This window comes from Thermobia domestica, chromosome 2 (assembly GCF_964235325.1).
Source record: "Thermobia domestica chromosome 2, izTheDome1.hap1.1, whole genome shotgun sequence".
Taxonomy (NCBI): domain Eukaryota; kingdom Metazoa; phylum Arthropoda; class Insecta; order Zygentoma; family Lepismatidae; genus Thermobia; species Thermobia domestica.
In genome coordinates this window covers 46,235,955-46,255,973 of record NC_137455.1, presented here as the reverse complement: position 1 = coordinate 46,255,973, position 20,019 = coordinate 46,235,955, and the positions used below count along the sequence as shown (strand labels likewise).

The following is a 20,019-nucleotide window of genomic DNA, read 5'->3' as shown; positions in this document are numbered from 1 at the left end:
GCCGCTGTATGGTAACGAAAGCTCAACACAGCAACACTCACTCTGGCAGCAATCCCGAGAACATTGGATCAATAGTAGACGCGAGCAAAGCTTCAAGATCAGATTAATATATCTACATATTTTCGACGAAAAATGGAAATATGAATACCAAGAGCTAGACTAAATATTTGCTCATTGCCGATAGTGGCAACAAGAAATTAAAATCAGTCAATGTAAAACATATTAGGACCTTAGAAGAGAAAGGGCGAACTCGAAAAATCTATTTTTTGTTGTTTTATTTTCTTGCATCAAACAGGTCGCCCTGGTTCGCCCGTAGTTTTCTCACAGTTTCAATATAAACAAAGATTCGCCCTTACTATTTTAATATGCTTGCAGAACTTTCAGTTTGATTCTCCAACACCCCGATTTCAGGATTCGCCCTTTTTCTTTCAGGGTCCTGATATTTCGCACATCCTACGCTATTAGCCATTGCAGATTGGCTGGTCAATATTATTTCGAAGTTCTATACAGGATGGCTCGGTTCTAGGTACTAGTTTGAACCAGCACCTCGCCAGAAAACATGTATGCGGTATCCCTGGGAGGCTATTAATATCACATGGAATGTTGGCAGGTGCAGACACAGATTGCAGATGTGGAAATCTTCATCAAAGCAGGCTCAGTGAGCAAAGAAGCAGAAATCGCTATACACCTGTTCCAGAGAGACACAGCATTCTAAGGCGGACTAGGTAGTGAAATCATGTGTTATGAAGGCTTCTCAGGTTGGAAAAGCAGTCGGTAATTTATGCGTTAATCCAGAGGACGTGTTGGCAAACCTCGTATCCTCTCGAACAGTGCAATAGTGTCCTCGGCAGAAGGAGTGCATTTAAAGGACGTTTCGTATTATTCATTTGAAATTGACAGATACAATATGCATAATTCTGAATCCTGTTTTAAATGTACCATGTTGGGTTCGTTTCGATTATTATTTCTTAATTACATGTCACTATGATTTCTATCCTCTGAGTGGATTTAGTTATTATTAATTTCGATTTTGTCTGATGTATTTTCTTCTTTTCAGGCGACGCAGGACAAATCACTGCGTTCAGTGGATCTGTCCAATGGTCGACTCGAGAAGCTCCCTGAATCCCTTCTGTCGTTCAGTGGCTTGGAAGAACTGGACCTCAGCAGAAATAAACTTATCTGCAGACCTCGGAGTAGTGGTAGTGTTAGCAGTGCGGGAGGTGGAGGAAGTGATCTCGAAGAGCTGGCGCGTCTTACGAACTTGAAAGTTTTACGCATTGCAGGCAATACTCTGCGATGTTTGCCTGCCTCGCTGTTTACTTTGGGTGGTCTCGTTCATCTGGATATATCGGAAAATAGGCTGACTGAAATCCCACAGGACATCTGGAGACTTGGATGGTAAGTAGTGAAACTGTTTTTTTTTTTTTTTTTTGTTTTGTTTTGTTATTATGATGGTTTTAACTAAGTTTAGATGTTTCCTTCAAATTATATTGATTTTATGTATCTCCAAGGCAGCAAACTAGTGCTAGGGTTTTACTAAGGCACCATACTTCCAGCAGGATTTCAACTTGCGTCATTGTGTACAGGAATTCGAAGACCTAAAAGACTATGTGGAACCCAGTACTCAATTTATAATTAACTTTTGGTATTAATAACAACAGATTGATCTATTAATCCTAAAATTTCTTGTCTTGCGCAGTGCGACCATATTTTAATGCATCTCCATGTCCTTTCAAGAACTATACAATTGACCAGTGGCGTATTTACGATTTTGTTTCGGGAGGGGCTTTGCAAACTTTCGGGGGGGGGAAGGCTTTGCCTGAAAATGTGAAAATTCTGCAAGGTATTTCATATACATGGCTATAGTAAGTAAGATTTCGGGGGGGCTTAAGCCCGGAAGCTCCCCCCCCCCCAAATACGCCACTGCAATTGACATATAGTGGAATAAGTTAAATTGAAGAGTTGAAAATCAGAGTAGATCAACTCTGTCTCAAACCAACGAATTTCCAAATTTCAGGAGAGACTTTAAAAACATCCTGTATATCGCTTAAAATGTTTTACTCGACTGTCCTGTTCTCTGATCAATATACGTCTCCTCTTACTGCCTTTTCTATATTTTACTAAACAAAAAAGAAAATAATAATAATCGCCTTTTTAGTACATTTTACGAAAGCAATTTTCGTTTACAATTATTAGTGTTTACTTTTTATTATCTGATAAACCAAACTCCTTAAACATATAGAATACTAGCAGGATACCTGTACTTCGCACGGGAAGAATACGTTTCATTTTGGACATTAAGGGCCGGATATGGATTTAAACGGCATCGGAAGTATTACTGTTCGTCTCAGCGATCCCTAAAAGTATGGCTTTGACACTAATATAGGTCATTTTCGGTCATTTTTAACTATCTCCCCCTTCCCTAAGTTGCACCGTCAAAATGAAATTATAAAAACCACTCCAGACCCAAACCTCGTCTATGTTGAAAATTTGACCGAGATCGGTCGGGTTTCTCAAGAGGTATGAAGTCACAAACATAGTCGCTTTCATTTTTATATATAAATTAGTATAAAATAATTTATATATTTTTTTCTGTCTACTGCTATGTATACTCTCTTCATCAGGCTATAGCAGCGTTTCCCAATCTTTTTCAACCTGCGGCACTCTACGGGTGTAACTTGAATTCTCGCGGCACACTCATAGATATTATTATTTGTAATATAAAATACCGTGGTATATTTTTCTGATTGATGATCTTCTCACAGAGAAGAAAGCTCGATCGCTGGTTTCCCCCGTGGTTAATCATTATGGTTACTTTTCGTTCTAATTTAAAAATAGAAAACAATTCAATGAAATATTGGACTCTGGTTTTAAAAACTAAGCTTTCTTTTTCGAACACTGTATCCAACCTTTCACTAAAAAGATATATCACTAAATAACGAACGGAAAAACAAATCTCTTTTACTTTTAAAACACAAATGTAAGTAATTTGTATGCATGTTTGCTTTGTCGAAAGTATTGAATGATATTTTAAAATTTCAAGTTACGAAATAGTTTGCAACAATAAAGGAGCAACAGTCACAACAATGATAACAAATACTTTTCTCAACATTAAAATTGTACACAAGAGTAATACGGTATGAAACTTAAAATTGTAGATTCATAGTAGAGGTTCATAGTAATGTGAAATACAAATATACATTTTTCCTTATGTCTTGCAATTTCATTTTTATAGAATTAATAATTTTGTTTTGATTTCCCCGCGGCACAACAGCAGCCCATTCACGGCACACCGGTTGGGAAATGCTGGGCTATAGCCTAAGGTGCACAGCACACATCAGTTTGAATCAGGCGCCCCTTAGTGAATGAAACCACAACAATATACTAAGGAATGCAGAAAATAATGAGACATTAATGTTCAAATGTTCAAAACAATTACATGTACAAAATTAAGATATGAATAATTACGTTTTAACGTGACTCCCCATTTGTTCCAGTAACATAAGTTTCCTTCTAACCACAATTTATCATATACACCCTCCATTCCAAAAGAAACCGAACTTTTGAAAACAATTAGTACCACTAGTGCCATCTGTTGTAATATTTTACCGGTAGATTGCGTAGTCCCTCATTGACAACTGGTATAAATGTCATGACATTTGGATGCACGGCAACAAAGTTATTGCGTTTCAACTGTCAGTGTGTTGTGTACATCGGTCGGAAAATGAGTTTCAAACAACGAGCTGCAATTGAGTTTTGTGTTAAACTGGGTAAAACTTTTAGTGAAACGCACCAAATGCTACAAAATGCATATGGTGATGAGTGTCTATCCCGTACGCAAGTTTACGAGTGGTTCAGGCGATTCAAATCGGGTAGAGAGACGCTGGATGATGACGAAAGATCAGGCCGTCCCAGAACCGGATTATCGGAAGAAAACATCAAAAAAGTGCGTAAATTCATCAAACATAACAAACAATCGTCGGTGAAAGTTATTGAAATGGAATTAGGCATTCCTCAAACAACATTTTGACCGAAGTTTTGGGCCTTAAGAAGGTTAATTCGCGGTTTGTACCACACAAACTCACCGAAGACCAAAAAGTTGATCGAATTGCGAATTGCAAAGACATCGTTAAAAGTGCTCGGCAGGATCGAAACTTCTTGAAATCGATTGTAACTGGTGACGAGACGTGGTGTTTTGAATATGAGCCCGAAACAAAGCGGCAAAGAGCTGAATGGAGAGCGCCGGATGAAGGAACACCCAAAAAAAGTCGCTTGGTGAAGTCAAAAGTTAAGGTGATGCTGATTTGTTTTTACGATTCAAAAGGAATTATCCACAAAGAATTTGTTCAGCCCGGCCAGACAGTCACTGGAGAGTTTTACTTGGGCGTCATGAAGCGTTTGCTGGCAAGAATTCGTCGTATTCGGCCCGAATATCGCGAAATCGGCAGTTGGACTCTTTTGGACGATAATGCATCATCACATCGTTCGCGACTTGTAACTGAATTTTTGGTCAAAAATCACATTATTCGGTTGCATCATCCGCCCTATTCACCAGATCTCGCTCCGTGCGATTTCTATCTGTTCCCGAAACTGCATTTGGCGATGAAAGGAAAGTGGCACGCATCGATTGATGCCATTGAGAAGGCGACGACCGCCGTCCTAAAGACCATTCCAATAAAGGGCATGGAGAAGTCGTTTGACAACTTGTTGGAGCGTGCAAATATGTGTATCGATGCAGAAGGGGAATACATTGATTAATAAAAATGATTTGTTTCAAAATGTACATTACTTTTTTGTTTTTTTAAAACGTTCGGTTTCTTTTGGAATGGAGAGTGTAATACATCAGTTTGTCTCTGTCTTCGGCAGGAAATCTACTCCTCATATGCACCGAACTTTTGTAATCATACAAAACTTGCCGTAACGTTAGTTTTTAAAACGGACATGAAGTGTAACTTTTGATTATTTAACCTGATTATCTCTTTGTTTAAAACAATGGCGATTGCGATTAGCTATTGTTTCTGTGCTTCGTTGAGGTTTACGCATGTGCAATCAACCTCCTACCTTTAGACGAAGGAACGTATGAGGCCGTTATGCAATTCACCTTCCTCCCTGTCGTTGGATTAAGTTGTAAAATGTATCTTCACCTACAGCTACAAGAATGAGTTTTTTTTTTTTTTTCTTTAACTTCGGTGTCATACAAAAATCTCATCAATTCCTTTGTTGTATGCAATTGTTTCGTAAGAGAAGTTGGATATTGATGGAAGGAGGTTAAGTCCCGGATGGATTGTTCCATCTTTCTCTATCTTTGATGACATTTCTTGCAAAATTCAATTCAGCTGAATATAAATAAAGCTGAAAGTTTATATGTTTGTCTGCTATACAAATTCACACCGTTGAATCGTTTCAAATGCAGTGGCGGCCGGTGGATTGCGTTTTCGGGTGTTGCAGTACGAACGATAACAGACAGAAGATATAAAGTTGACTCACTGACTAACCAGCATAACTTTAGATGCAATGCTATGTGACATGTTAAATTAAATAAAATTCTGTTTTTAAAAAATAAAAAATGCAGAATATTTTATCCGATTAATCACCTTATTTAATTAGTAAGTTCATTATCCTCTCTTTGATTAGAGCAAATCTGTTTAATACATGCTGGTTGAACTCTGGTATTCTTATTGCCAGATCTTTTTCGATGGAAAGCATAACCAATGGTGATAACCTTTCTTGGGACATTCAATTCCTTGAAAGTGTCAATTCTTTCTCATGTGAAAAAAAAACTTTTCATTTACTGATGCCATAAGTACAGTTAATAATAATTTCAGAAGCTTTGTAGATTCACTAAATATTTTTTCTAGTTTATTGCGAACGATTCATTCTAGCAAACTTAGTCCCTGACAGTGATCCGAATTCCTCTTCAGCGTTGACTGAAGAGAGTTCGTAGCAGAGATTAGTGTTATAAAAAATTTCCATTGAACACACTTTATTCACAGTTTATCCAGGAAAATTTAAAATAAATTGAGAAATGTATCTGGTGCAAACAACACTACTGCCATAAGATATCCTGTAAATTTAAACTAGATTTTTTTTTCGAACACTCTCCTGAATTGCCCTTTGCTTGTTTTGTCTAAGCCTTAATTGCAAATTTTTCCTCAGTTGAAAGCTGGTCAATGTTTTTTGTAAGTTATTTACAGAAGTCATGGTATACACTTCATTCAGAATGTGTAGGTTATTTACAGAATTAAAGCACACACAATAAAATTAAACCTAATAATTAAAAACCAAACCAGCTGATACAAAAGAGGTACTGGTATATGAATTCCGAATGTCACATATTCATACATCAACACACACACACATGTGCGTAAAAGAAAAAACTACATTCCAAATCATCCGTCTTGGTTGTTACGCAATACACGATCAGCACAATATACTTCCACATGAGGCGAAACAACGCTTACCAATGTGATATGTTCTGGAAAGGAAACCTCGAAACCCTCCAGATGATGGATCCGCTCGTAACAGAAGCCAAAAATCAAAGAACATAAAAACAAACAGCACTGCCAGTTCTACACCCAGAAATGCTAACTGGGAGAGGTCCAAAGTATTTGAGGGAGGTCCAATATGTCTAGATAATAGGGAACCTGACTTATACTGCACCCGAAAAGACGATAAGTAATTCTTAATTACTGTCACCTATATTTTTTAGAAAAAATGATAGAACGATTATTTTTATAAGAAAAGAAAAGAGTACATGATGAGGCGTAAAATAAAATATTTAGCCTACATCAATCATTTCTCTGTTAAACAAGTATAGTTCGTTAAGAAAGTCTACAAATGTTAGACGAGTTTCGAAATTTTGTGGAGATCCGGATCCGGTGGACCCTCCTCGTGGCTACGCCCCTGAACATTGCTAACTAGTTCCAAATTCAATGTGGCATTCCCCATCATTTAGTATTTTATTATAAAATGTATATTTTAATATGTTTTGCCTTAATAAGTGGGATGGTTCTCATGCAGCACCAATTTTTATATTTATAAGGAAATTAGTTTTTCTCAATTTTAACGAAAAATACGCATAAGGGTTTGCATTCATTTCGTTCAGCTCAATAACAAAATGAATGCATTCATTTTTTTGATTATATAGCTATGTCTCATCATCTTTGACTTTTTTTTCGCTAAATGCTAACAAGATTGTAGAATTTATGTATTATTCCTTGAAAAATTTCTGGTGTTAGTAATCTCATTCTCTTTTCCAATAATGATCAAACGCAGCAGCAAATCCACGGGGGGTCCACCGGATCCGGGCCCTCCCGAAGAAACTTCGTAATTCAACACATATTTTGTATACTTTCTCAATAAAACTATAATTATTGTTTAACAGGGAAAATTATTGATGTAGCTTGAAAGTCTGACCTTACGCTTCATCTGTACTCTTTTTCTTATAAAATCAATGTAGTAAGACTATTCATGGCTTTGGATTGATTATTTTAACAAAAGAGACACTGACCAAAGCTTAAAACCCACTTTATTTTAAATTATAATTTGTAACTGTATATTTTTCATAATAATGACTATATATAAGAGGGTAAAAGAATTTAAACTTTGTCATAACAATATTTATATATATGTCTGTATTTTCATTTATTTTCGATGGTGTCTGAAGAAGGATATGCTAGATATCCGAAACAGTTACAAATTATAATTTAAAATAAAGTGGGTTTTAAGCTTTGGTCAGTCTCTCTTTTGTTAAAAAAAAAATCAATGTAGTTTTATTTTATTTTTTATTTTTTATTTTTATTTATTTATTTATTTATTTATTTTTGAAGGTGGAAGTATTTTACAATTGCTTATCATCTTTTCCGGTTGTAGAATAATACCCGTTCAATACTACATAGACGTAGTAGCTTGCACTGACGTCTCTGAGATGTAAAATTTGAGGGGGGGGGTTCAAAGAAAGTGATTTAAATGGTACTACCTAGCCCAACCTGTTTATTAACTTCGATTCCATTTGTTATCTTTCTGCTTACCGTCACGGACCCCCTAAGGTATATCAAGAACTCGATTTCACAGTATTATATTCCAAATAAATACAATTATTATTATTTATATGTTATTCTGGCGTTAGTAAATAAATTAAATTAGAATAAAATATTGAACATTTTGTACTTCAAAATATTTGAGGAACGCGTCCCCCTCGTCCCCCCGCCAGAGACGCCCGTGATAGCTTGTAGTATTGGACCCCACTTTAAAGCTTGGACCCCTCTCAATAAAAAAAAATTCTGGATACGCGCCGGGTCGGACATATTAGATTGGTGAAAATGATGCGTCCCTCTCAGGTGCATCATTTCTAAAGAGGAAAAAATGTGGTTTATCAAGATAGTCACCATCTCCAGTCACACACACTTCTGGCAACGACTGGATTCGGTGGTAAAAGAAGTCTGAGCCTTCAACCGTGTGTTGTGCCGCCCTTTCGCCAAGGGAAAGTCTTCCCTCCCAAGAAGTTCTCCAGATGCCAAAAGAGATAGTAGTCAGTGGGAGAGATATCGAGGAAATACGGTGGGTGAGGAAGTATTTCATTCAGCAACTCATGACGAGTCTGTACCCTCTTTGCGCAAACAGCATTATCGTGCAAAATAAGGACACCATGCACATTAGCCATTGTTGGGTGCTTGTAGATACGTTTACGGTGCATTTCATGGAATTTAACAGTGTTTTGATCTAAATTGATGTTTTCATTTCACCTGAGAAAGACATGATCGATTACTTTGCACCATAGATCACAATACCAGCAACAACACCTTCTGTGCTTGGGGAAATTGTTTAGGAAACTATCTTGGATGTTGATCAGGATTCTATCATTGTCCTGACCGTTTACGGTTGTTATAACAGATTATTATTATTATTATTATTATTATTATTATTATTATTATTATTATTATTATTATTATTATTATTATTATTATTATTATTATTATTATTATTTCAATCTCAAGTGACAATTCGGTCGAGGTAACTTTTCCGATTATTCCATACACTTACCTCCCAGACGGCGATTCTTGTTAGTGTTAACTCATGTGGCATCCACGAGTCTAACTTTGTGACCTTACCGCTTACATGGAGCTGGCTAATGAATAGTATGGTCATGGTGTATGTCTAATTCGACTGCAGTGACACATTCACTTCTCCGAGGGTCTGTTTCAAAGATGTTCTTGAAGGGGTCGTCCAAGCATAATGTTGGTCTGTGTCCATGGAGCTCATTTTGCAATATTGTGTCATCGGAACGAAATTTGACAAACCAACGGTAAATGGTGCTTTCATTCGCCATTCATGGCCCAAATGAACTATTATTATTTTTTGCTATTTGTTGTGCGGAGTGTTCCACTTTAAATTCACATAGAAAAAGTACTCGCAATTGTATTTTTTTTTCATGATGCGCTTTCATACGACCCTGTTCAACAACCCACTGCCTTCTGATTGTTTTGGTACCCGAGCCTGTTTGCTAAACTTATACTGAATTTGTGACGCTAGATGCATGACCTTAGTCCATTACTGTGTTGTGTTGCTGAGGTAAATTTCCCTCAGACAACAAAGAGGGCATTTCATTTGCACCACCCTATTAAATTACGTATTATTTATATTCCTCCCACCCCAATTTAAAGCTTTTTTTTGACGCTTCAGCTCCCGGAAACAGCTACCATCAGTCAAACCATTTAAGTTCAACTGAGTGATGCGTGGCCACTGCATTGGGTCCTGCACCATTAATTCCTACTTTTTAGATTGGATTTCGCTAACATTTCAGTACAGGAAGTTTCCCAATCATTACACGATGCTGAACCAAAGCCAGATTTTTCACTGGTATCGAACTCTTAAACTTCACGCTGTACAGCTCTTAGAAATATTCAATGTTTTAATTATATCCCTGTAAACAACATTATTAGCAAAATCATGATTTCATGTTAAATATTATCATTAGTACTCTACGTAAGATAATATCAAATTTGGCTAAAGTCAAATCGCTAACCTAGTAGCCTTTACGATAATAAGATAATAACTTATCTAACTCGATCTAGATATTTTCTGAACTGGATACTAATTAAATTGCTGAAAAAAAGAGTTGAGATATAGGTTTTTAAATGCTTGCATAATTCTGTTTAATTTGCAGGCAGACATCGTTGCATTACTAATGCCAAGGCGTTCATATATATATATATATATATATATATATATATATATATATATATATATATATATATATATATATATATATATATATATATATATATATATATATATATATATATATATATATTAGAGTTACCGTTATACGTTCCATATGTTGAGGTTTGTTTGATTCATTGCAGTCAAGATTAGCAAGAAACTCGCAGAAACATTACCATATAGATACATATACATATATAAAGTTGTTTCAAACGGTCTGTACACATGGTATCTTAATTAATTTTATGTATTAATTCAGATTCTTTCCTTCTCATAAATTTCAATGCAACTATCGTGCAAGACATTTTGAAATCTAAAACTATGTGGAAAAACCAGGGCCGGATCCAGAATTTTCTGACGGGGGGTGCACCAATAAATACTACTACGTTTGAATTAAATTTGAATTTTTAATGTCTTTAGGCATGTATGGTTTGAATGAGAAATGATATTACTTTGCTTAATAAATTCGTTTCCTTCAATTTTCAGAAAATTGACTTAAACTATTGCTTTCGCAAAACTCCGCTTTCTTTTTAAGCTCCAAACGGACACATAACAGTAGAAAACTTCGGTAAGTGTTGCTATTTTCACTGCTAGCTTCTCATTTTAGATAGTGTATATTTATACAACGAAAGGGGTGTATGTGCTCCGGTACATCTTCCCTAAATCCGGCTCTGTGGAAAACAAAAAGAATACTTTCCTGAAGGAAAAAAGAGTGAAGTTGGTATACTGATAAAACTAACACATAGTTAAAAAAAAAATCTGTGATTTTACCCTATGGCACAAATGTGTACGGAAAAACTATTATTGATACGAAAAACTAAGAGAAGTAAGCAGATTTATCTTAGAAAATGAAACTAAATATTTCAGTTTAACGTCCCACGATTATGCCCCTTAAAATGAAATAAAATAATTAAAAAATAAATAAATAACTCGACATACATTTGGATAGTTTCTTAATAAAACTATACTTATTTAGCAGAGAAGTACTTGATATAGACTAAATATTTGACCTTACTCATCATCGGCACTATTTCTTTTCTGATAAAAACAATCTAATTTTCATTTTCGCGAGAATATAGGTATCAGTACCAAGGGCGCCGATTTCTCTGTAAATTTGGGGGGCCCATTCAGATGCAGAAGGTATATATATATGAGGATTTTAAGACAAATTGCATTCAAATTATGCAAAATATTATATATTCATAAATACAATAGGGGGCCCACATGAGCTTTGGGGGGCCCGGACCCCCAGGATCGGTGCCCTTGATCACTACTTAAACATTACTTATCGCCCCTTTTTTGCTGTAGAATAACATCCGTTCGATACTACATAGTGTTTTGTATTATTGGAGCCCTTCCCAAACCTTGAACCCCCCCCCCCCAATAAAAATATTCTGTGTATACGCCTAAATAGAGCAAATGTTAAATTAATAATATTTTTACTAACAAGCAGATCTGAAACATTATACCACGGTACATTAAGTAAGACTTAAAGCAGCGGTAAAAAAATAAGGGGGAACGAGGGTAGACGCCGTTACCTCACTTCCAAAAAAAAAAAATAATTATCTATGGCGTCGCCCCACTTCCTAGAAAAATTACAATGGGCAAAGATAGACAAAGAAGCCGGCGTAACGTCCCTCTACTTTTTCAGATCTACTTTTACTCCTGACTTAAAGTAAGAATTAGATATACTGCCTCTAAAATCTAATATGTAGCGCTTTAAGTGGCCCTCAACATATTGTATAATGCTGAAGGAAAAACAAGCTGTAAGGGCTATAGCAAACTTTAAGAAGCTATAAGAGTATAGTTTTTAAATTACGCCCCAAAACTTGTTAAAATTCCACTATATTTTACAATTAAAAAAACAGACAAAAATTGTCTAACATATAGGTATAGTGCCCTACAAGGATTTTTTTTTTTTTAATCTTTGTATTCATTCGATAAAGTTGTGAGACAGAGAACCACCTAATAATTAAGCGTATAGGACACGCAAGCAGATGCGTAAAGAGTAATGTAAACGTATCGCTTTCAGAAGCTCATTTTATTAGCACACGTGTGTCAGAAGATGTGAATGAACTCTTTGTTAATTGCCAGTGATGAAATTTAAAATGATCGTGTTCCCGCGGGAGAATATATAAACCTTTGGGAAAATATGTTAAAAAAGTATAGAATAAAAATGAATGAATTCAAATTACTACAACTTGACATTAGACGCTACTGTGTAACTGAGAATACTAAAGATGCAGCATAAATTGAAAGAAATAAAATGCAGTTGTTTCATCCTTGTATAATACATATAATAACCCTTAGTAGTAATAAAACATAATGCGTTTTCTATTTGTTTAAAATGAGAATCACAATAAAACAATTTTACTGAGCAATAGTGTACGTATGCACAATAAAGAGCTTAAACTGTAAGATTATTACACAGATAAAAAAAAAATGATAGTGTTAAAACAACTGAATTTGTCTATCACTGTTAGGGTGTTATTTCAACCTCAATACCGTCGCCTTCCTAGAGTATCATAAATATCTAACAACTGACAGTAAGAGTGTGTATTAGTTGTTATTTTTATCACCATTGCCTTCCTAGAGTATCATAAATATCTAATAACTGACAGTGAGAGTGTGTATTAGTTGTTATTCATCACCTTCCTAGGGTATCATAAATATCTAACAATTGATAGTAAGAGTGTGTATTAGTTGTTATTTTTTATCACCATCGCCTTCCTATATCTAACAACTGATAGTAAGAGTGTGTATTAGTTGTTATTTTTATCACCATTGTCTTCCTAGAGTATCATAAATATCTAACAACTGATAGTAAGAGTGTGTATTAGTTGTTATTTTTATCACCATTGCCTTCCTAGGGTATCATAAATATCTAACAATTGATAGTAAGAGTGTGTATTAGTTGTTATTTTTATCACCATTGCCTTCCTAGAGTATCATAAATATCTAATAACTGACAGTGAGAGAGTGTATTAGTTGTTATTCATCACCTTCCTAGAGTATCATAAATATCTAACAATTGATAGTAAGAGTGTGTATTAGTTGTTATTTTTATCACCATCGCCTTCCTAGAGTATCATAAATATCTAACAATTGATAGTAAGAGTGTGTATTTTGTTATTTTTATCACCATTGCCTTCCTAGAGTATCATAAATATCTAATAACTGACAGTGAGAGTGTGTATTAGTTGTTATTCATCACCTTCTTAGAGTATCATAAATATCTAACAATTGATAGTAAGAGTGTGTATTAGTTGTTATTTTTATCACCATTGCCTTCCTAGAGTATCATAAATATTTAATAACTGAGAGTGAGAGTGTGTATTAGTTGTTATTTTTACCATATGCAAAGCTTTACGCAGTATATATCACATTTATACCAAGAAACGAACAACGTGTATTTCTTGTACTACTTAACGAAAATTGGGATATGTGCATATAACTTCTCTGACAATATACGAATCAGGGGCCCCTAAATTTTTGAACGGCCCCTAAATCGAGTTTTCTAGGGAATAACCACATCATACCGAGTTAAGTAATAGTTTGGGTTTGGCTACACTGTAGTAGTTCTCCAGATATAAGGCGTACAAGAAAATTTTTGATTGGTTGGAATATTTTTGATCCAAAAATAACAACTAATACGCACTCTTACTGTCAGTTATTAGATATTTATGATACCCTATACCCTTGGAAGGCTATGGTGTTGGTATTGAAATAACACCTTAACAGTGGTAGACAAATTGAGTCGTTTTATGCAGTGTGAGATTTAAAGTTCACATTGTACGAATACTTAACCAAATGAAGATTATAAATTGCATATCTAAATAAATTTTCTAATGTAAAGTATTTAAAATTGTCGTTTCAAATTAGTTCTTTACTAGAGAAAACACAGATCTCAACAGAATCTTTGCAACCACAATGTCTCAAGTAATTGTTGAGTGTCTTTAAAAAATATCATTGGCACGGCAACAGCTACATTTCAAGTTTTGTTGGAGGAATGCTACCTGTAGATTGTTTGATAGAATTTCTCATTTTTCATTCCTATAGTATTATAATAACTTGACGCTATATCTAATATATATGAAACTTTTCGTATGAAACAAAGAAATCTATATAGTCAGTCAGGGTCTCACATACAGGTGAACGTATATAACATATAGCTGACGTATGTAATATATGGGAGACTAGGTTAGATGTCAGGCATCCTGCAGCGAAATGATGTAATATCTAAGCGGGAAAAAGGCAGTATGTATGTAGCATACGGATAACGTATGCTCCCTACAGATTTCCGTAGTAAACTTATGGATTCCGCATATTTGTACAATATACCGCTGTCCGGGTAATGGGTTTTTCTCAGTGTATATTAAGCAGCCACGGTTCAGCATAGGGGTCCCTGAGTTCGAAATCGGTCATCATTTTGATTGGAATCTTCCCAGTGTTTCCAAGTAAAGCAATAACGAAATTCCATTAAATACGGTCTGCTTTTCCTGTTCTTTCTTCAAATATAAAATATAAATAATTGTTCAACTTACTTTTTATACAAAATGAAAATAATTTTCAACAGAAAATAAACATAATTAATATGTATATAAATAAAAGAATCATAGTATAGTTTTATAAGGAACATACACTCCAGACTCATTATAGTAAACATTTTTTTTTTCTAATGGTCGACTCAAAGATTGGCACTTTAGATATTATCCGCAATTGATACTGCATAGTTTTGAATGTTCGGTAGCACAAATCATTTACCGACTACTACTTCATTTCTCAAGCATTTTTAGCAACATGACCACTACTGGTAAGGGGAGCATTGGAAGGGGCAAATTCTCGAGTAGGGGTTTCTAACCCCTCCAGACTCTTCTATAGCTCCGCCACTGATACATTACAGTTTACCATGGTGATGACAATTGTTATTGTGATTGGGATATTCGACTCATTGATAGTTCGCAAGTGGCTGTTAAAGCCCTTTCGATAGTATTATTGCTAAGAAAATTTGGTTTCACTTGTAACTCCACTATACCTATATTGTCTTATACAAAAAAAGAGACCACTTTCGTTATGATTTTGAGAGAAAATTCTAGTTTGAAAAGGAGTTTGCGTGGTCGAGTTCAGCGCTCTTCCTCTGTGCATATATTGGTTCCACCATGTTGGTTTCTTCTTCAGCGATTGGTTAATCTTCTTTCGTTGGTCACTCCACTCTTCCTTTTCGAGTTATGACCTTCCTTCGCTTCATGAACTAGCGGAAATACTTCCGCGTTCGTAAATTACCAGTTTTGGTCACTCTTAAATGCCGGTATACCACAAACAAATGTCCAACAGCCATGTAGATGTTGTCATGAAAGAATATTGTAATACATTTATGTCCATCAAGAGTTCTGTGTTAATCACAGGTTATACATCGGTAGATTCACTGACAATGGGTTGTGTGTTCAAATGAATGAAGTTTTGCTGAAGCTAAGAAGATATTTTATTTAAATTAATAATAATGATAGAAAAAAACTTTATGTAGCCAACGGTGCCTACAAAAAGACTGGTTTGGAGCCAATGAATGTAATTAAAATTTTTAGAGGATCAAGAAAAATTAGTTGAATCATTTGAAAGCCGGAACTGGAACGGGGAATTTGTATTTAAAAACTGTGTAATTCAAATAAATAAAACGTGTTCTTACCATGGTTGTACTCATTGGGGAAGGTAGAGAACTGAATATCAGAACAATTAAATAAATTGAAAAGTGGTAGACGGTTGTTGCAGGAAGACATAGGGTTACCAACCGTCCGGTATTTGATCTCCTTGTCCGGTGTCCGTTACGACTTCAAAACCGGACATTAAATGCCCGCTAATGTTTCCTCTTACTAGTCCTATTCACTATTTCACTTAGATTATTTTGGAGTGACGAAAGAAATCGTTTGTCGATGAACATGTTTAAAACAGAGCTTAGGCCTTATAATTCTTTCTGGTATCGTGCGCGGAATTTGCTGAAGAGTTGAAGGCAGGAAAATTGACTGAACTTATCAAAACTACTAACGGTCAACAAAAGTAAATTTTCAAGAGTGCAGCTAGCACGGCTTCATCCTCAGCTACATCTTCCAATTAAAATATGTAGGCTTATGATGAGACATCACCAGTCTCAGCAATACTGGTAATTCACAATCTTAAGAGTATATGTAGTCCAGGAGTATGTCCGGTATTTCCATTTTCAACAGTTGGCAACCCTAGGAAGACATAAGAACAGAATTAGGGAGGAACGTTACATGGACCATGAGATATGGCTATTTCTAATGTATTCTTTACATTTTACTTAGTGATACGTTTATCTTGTCATGTTTTGTCCGCTTTTGAGATATTTGTAATAATTCCTGTAATAATACTGTGTACTGTAATTGTAATAATATTTGTAATATTTAAAATGCAACTTCTCCTACATCCATCACCCGTAATACACTACTTAGCACTAGGCGGAACAGCGTACTTTTTTTTTTTTTTTTTTTTTTTTTTACAGTATTTCAAGATACTTTTTGACACCATAGTACAAGGTTATATGTGAAATTGCACAAATTGTGTTGTTTCTGCTCAAGCAAATAGAGTGCCTTTTATGAATCATAACAAGAATTTTCGGAATGATTAAAAAAAAAAAAAAAAAAAAAAGATCAAAATATAGTATTGCGATCTTGGCCAAGAATTTTAGGAATGATCCTAAAAGTGCATCAAAATATTGCAATCTTGGCCAGTAAGTAGTTTTTGCCTAAACTATATTGGAGTATCAGTGGTAGAGCGTTCACTTCCGGTGCTTCGGGTCCCTGGTTCGATCCCAGCTCGCGCCGTGTGAACTTTGTGTTGGACAAACACCGTGCTTGTGGGTTTTTTCGTAGTTCTCCCGTTTCCTCCCACTTTCTTCATTTCATGCATTTCTCATCATCACTGTTTCCTTTAGCCTAACCGGCATAATCGTGGGACGTAAAACTCAAAGATTTCATTTCACTTTTCACCTTTACACAATTCATGTCTATACATGTCTATATAATGATTAACCATATTAAAATATGGTAAACACCTAAAATTATATCAACTTGGGATCTTGTTCCCTTGACGAACTTCTGCGTAAGGCCAACATACTAGAACAGAAATGGCGACCATTTCAAATGTTTCGTTTTTTATGGGACACCCTTTATATAAAGGGATTTTAATAAACCAGACTTCTTAATGAATAAAATGTTGCCAACATTGAGTATACATTGACATTAAACATTGCCTGTAGTGTGAGAATTACATCCTGTGTTGAGAATCTGGCTGTTGTATGCAAGTGAATATCTGTAATAAAGTCATAATCTATAGTTTCACTAATTCTTAACACTTACTTAATCTACAAGTTCTTTTCAGCTCTCCAATTTCTTTTACAAATATTCTTCACCATAGGAAGAGTACCTCAGCTCTAACTGAGGTAGTGCTACATAAATGGGCTAGAACCTATCTTTGCGGAGAATACGAATCGCGTATTTTAGTTACAGCAACTTCAAACTTTGGAATGCGTGAAATTTATCCATAAGAAACTGCTAATGTATATTGAGAGTGGCGCACTATTAATTGCAAATGATTTGCTTCAGCAGCATGAAAACACTGGAGCAAAAACATAATTATATTTATTTTTCACGGCTGCGTTTATTCACCTAATAAATATATCATGCTCTAAAAAAATGATGACGTCATATATATTCATTGGTAATTTTCGTGCTTGAAATAACATGTATTCGTTGGTTATTCCTTCTTTATGAATTTAAATTAGGTGCGTCGTACAAGCTTTGTAAAGCATAAACAGTTGAAGCAAAATCTGTTTTTTTTCTTTCTTTCAAATTAACCAAAGGAATAATATCACAATATAGCTTAAATATAAAAATAACAAACTGTTTTTCAAGTGATTGTGCCGTACCATGACATGAAGCTTCACATTTGTACTCACCAACAGAAATAAATACCCTCCCATCAGGAACGCATCAAGAAATTTGTATTGGGGGTTACAAGCTTTGGAGGGTCCAACATTACAAGTCACTATGTCTATGTCGTATTGAACGGGTATTATTCTTCATCCGTGTCGTATTGAACGGGTATTATTCTTCACCCGTGTCGTATTGAACGGATATGATTCTTCACCCGTGTCGTATTGAACGGGTATTATTCTTCACCCGTGTCGTATTGAACGGATATTATTCTTTAACCATGTCGTATTGAACGGGTATTATTCTTTACCCGTGTCGTATTGAACGGATATTATTCTTCACCCGTGTCGTATTGAACGGATATTATTCTTTAACCATGTCGTATTGAACGGGTATTATTCTTTACCCGTGTCGTATTGAACGGATATTATTCTTCACCCTTGTCGTATTGAACGGGTATTATTCTTCACCCGTGTCGTATTGAACGGATATTATTCTTCACCCGTGTCGTATTGAACGGGTATTATTCTTCACCCGAAAAGAGAATAAGTAATTGCGAAGTACTTCCACCTATATCTTCAGGGAAAAAAAATATGGAACTAGATTGTTTTTATAAGAGAAAGAATACAGATGAAATGTAAGATCAAATTTTCATGCTACAGCAATCATTTCCTGTTAAACAAGCATAGTTTCATTGAGAGAGTGTACAAATGTATGCTGAATTAGGGTTTCTTAAGGGGGGGATCCGGAACCAGTGGACCCCCAGTGGATGCACCCGTATATCCCATACATCTTTTACAAGAAATATGGAATAAGTGGATCGATTTACGGGTAATTTGACGGGTAACTTAAATAAAACTACGTTCTTTCTAACTTGGAATTTTTTGAAGGTTTGACTCCCATTGCTGGTCATCCTACTTGAGATTGAGAAGTTTTTTTTCTTTCTTTTTAGTCTTTCCAGACGAATACTGGAACGGTAACTTTAAATATAAGCCCTGACCATCTTTCTCCCAAAATTCCTCATGCTTCTTTATTATTTTATGTTTCATTGTAAAAGGACATTGAAGTTCTAAATATATCTGAATTTTTAAAAATAATAAATAGTTCGTTTTGTGTGCTATCTAGAAAACACAGTAAAACTAACTAAAACTATGTTTCACTATTTATTTACTTTCAAGTAGTATGGGAATCGGTTAAAATTACCGTGGCCCCATATTTTTCATTTTTTTTTTTTAAGTTTAAAATGTACGTTTCGATGAGCTGTGTTCAATGGCATAACTTTTGATTTCTGGAACTGACCGCTTCAAGGTCAAATTTGGGGGTCAAAAAACAAAAAGTGGAACCATTTGGGCAATGCGGACCAGTGACCGACTGGGACGAAATGGGTGTCATTCGATTCGTATTCACACGTATATGATTAACTGATATTTCATTTTCCCGAAAATTCTATTTTGACCTCCCAAAATTAGCGAAAATCTGGAATTTTGAATCTTGGATTTTCGTTAATTTTTCGAATCAAAATTACATTTTCTGGTAAATGGCATATCAATTATTCATGTGCGTGTGAATACGAATCGAATGACACCCATTTCGTCCCAGTCGGTCCTGGTTCACATTGCCCAAATAGTTCCACTTTTTATTTTTGACTTCTAATTTGACCTTGAAGCGGTCATTTTCAGAAATCAAAAGTGGTGCCATAGGACACAGCTCATCGAAATCTACATTTTAAACCCAAAAAAACTTGAAAAATACTGGACCACAGTAACTCCCTTTTAACCATGGGCATCACTTTAAGGGTATGCATGTTGTTATTAGGAGAAATGAAACACAATAGATACAATGCACTAATTAA

General features: G+C 35.2%; 1 protein-coding gene across 2 annotated transcripts in view; it reads left to right on the top strand.

Annotated features, from left to right (window-relative positions):
- The window catches only part of Phlpp (PH domain leucine-rich repeat protein phosphatase), a 380,272-nt gene that overhangs the window by 146,871 nt on the left and 213,382 nt on the right, over positions 1-20,019 (top strand). For both annotated transcript variants that reach the window (XM_081740804.1, XM_081740811.1), the window contains one exon: positions 1,058-1,398. In XM_081740804.1, coding sequence (XP_081596930.1) covers positions 1,058-1,398 — 341 coding nt within the window. The remainder of the gene's footprint in view (positions 1-1,057; positions 1,399-20,019) is intronic.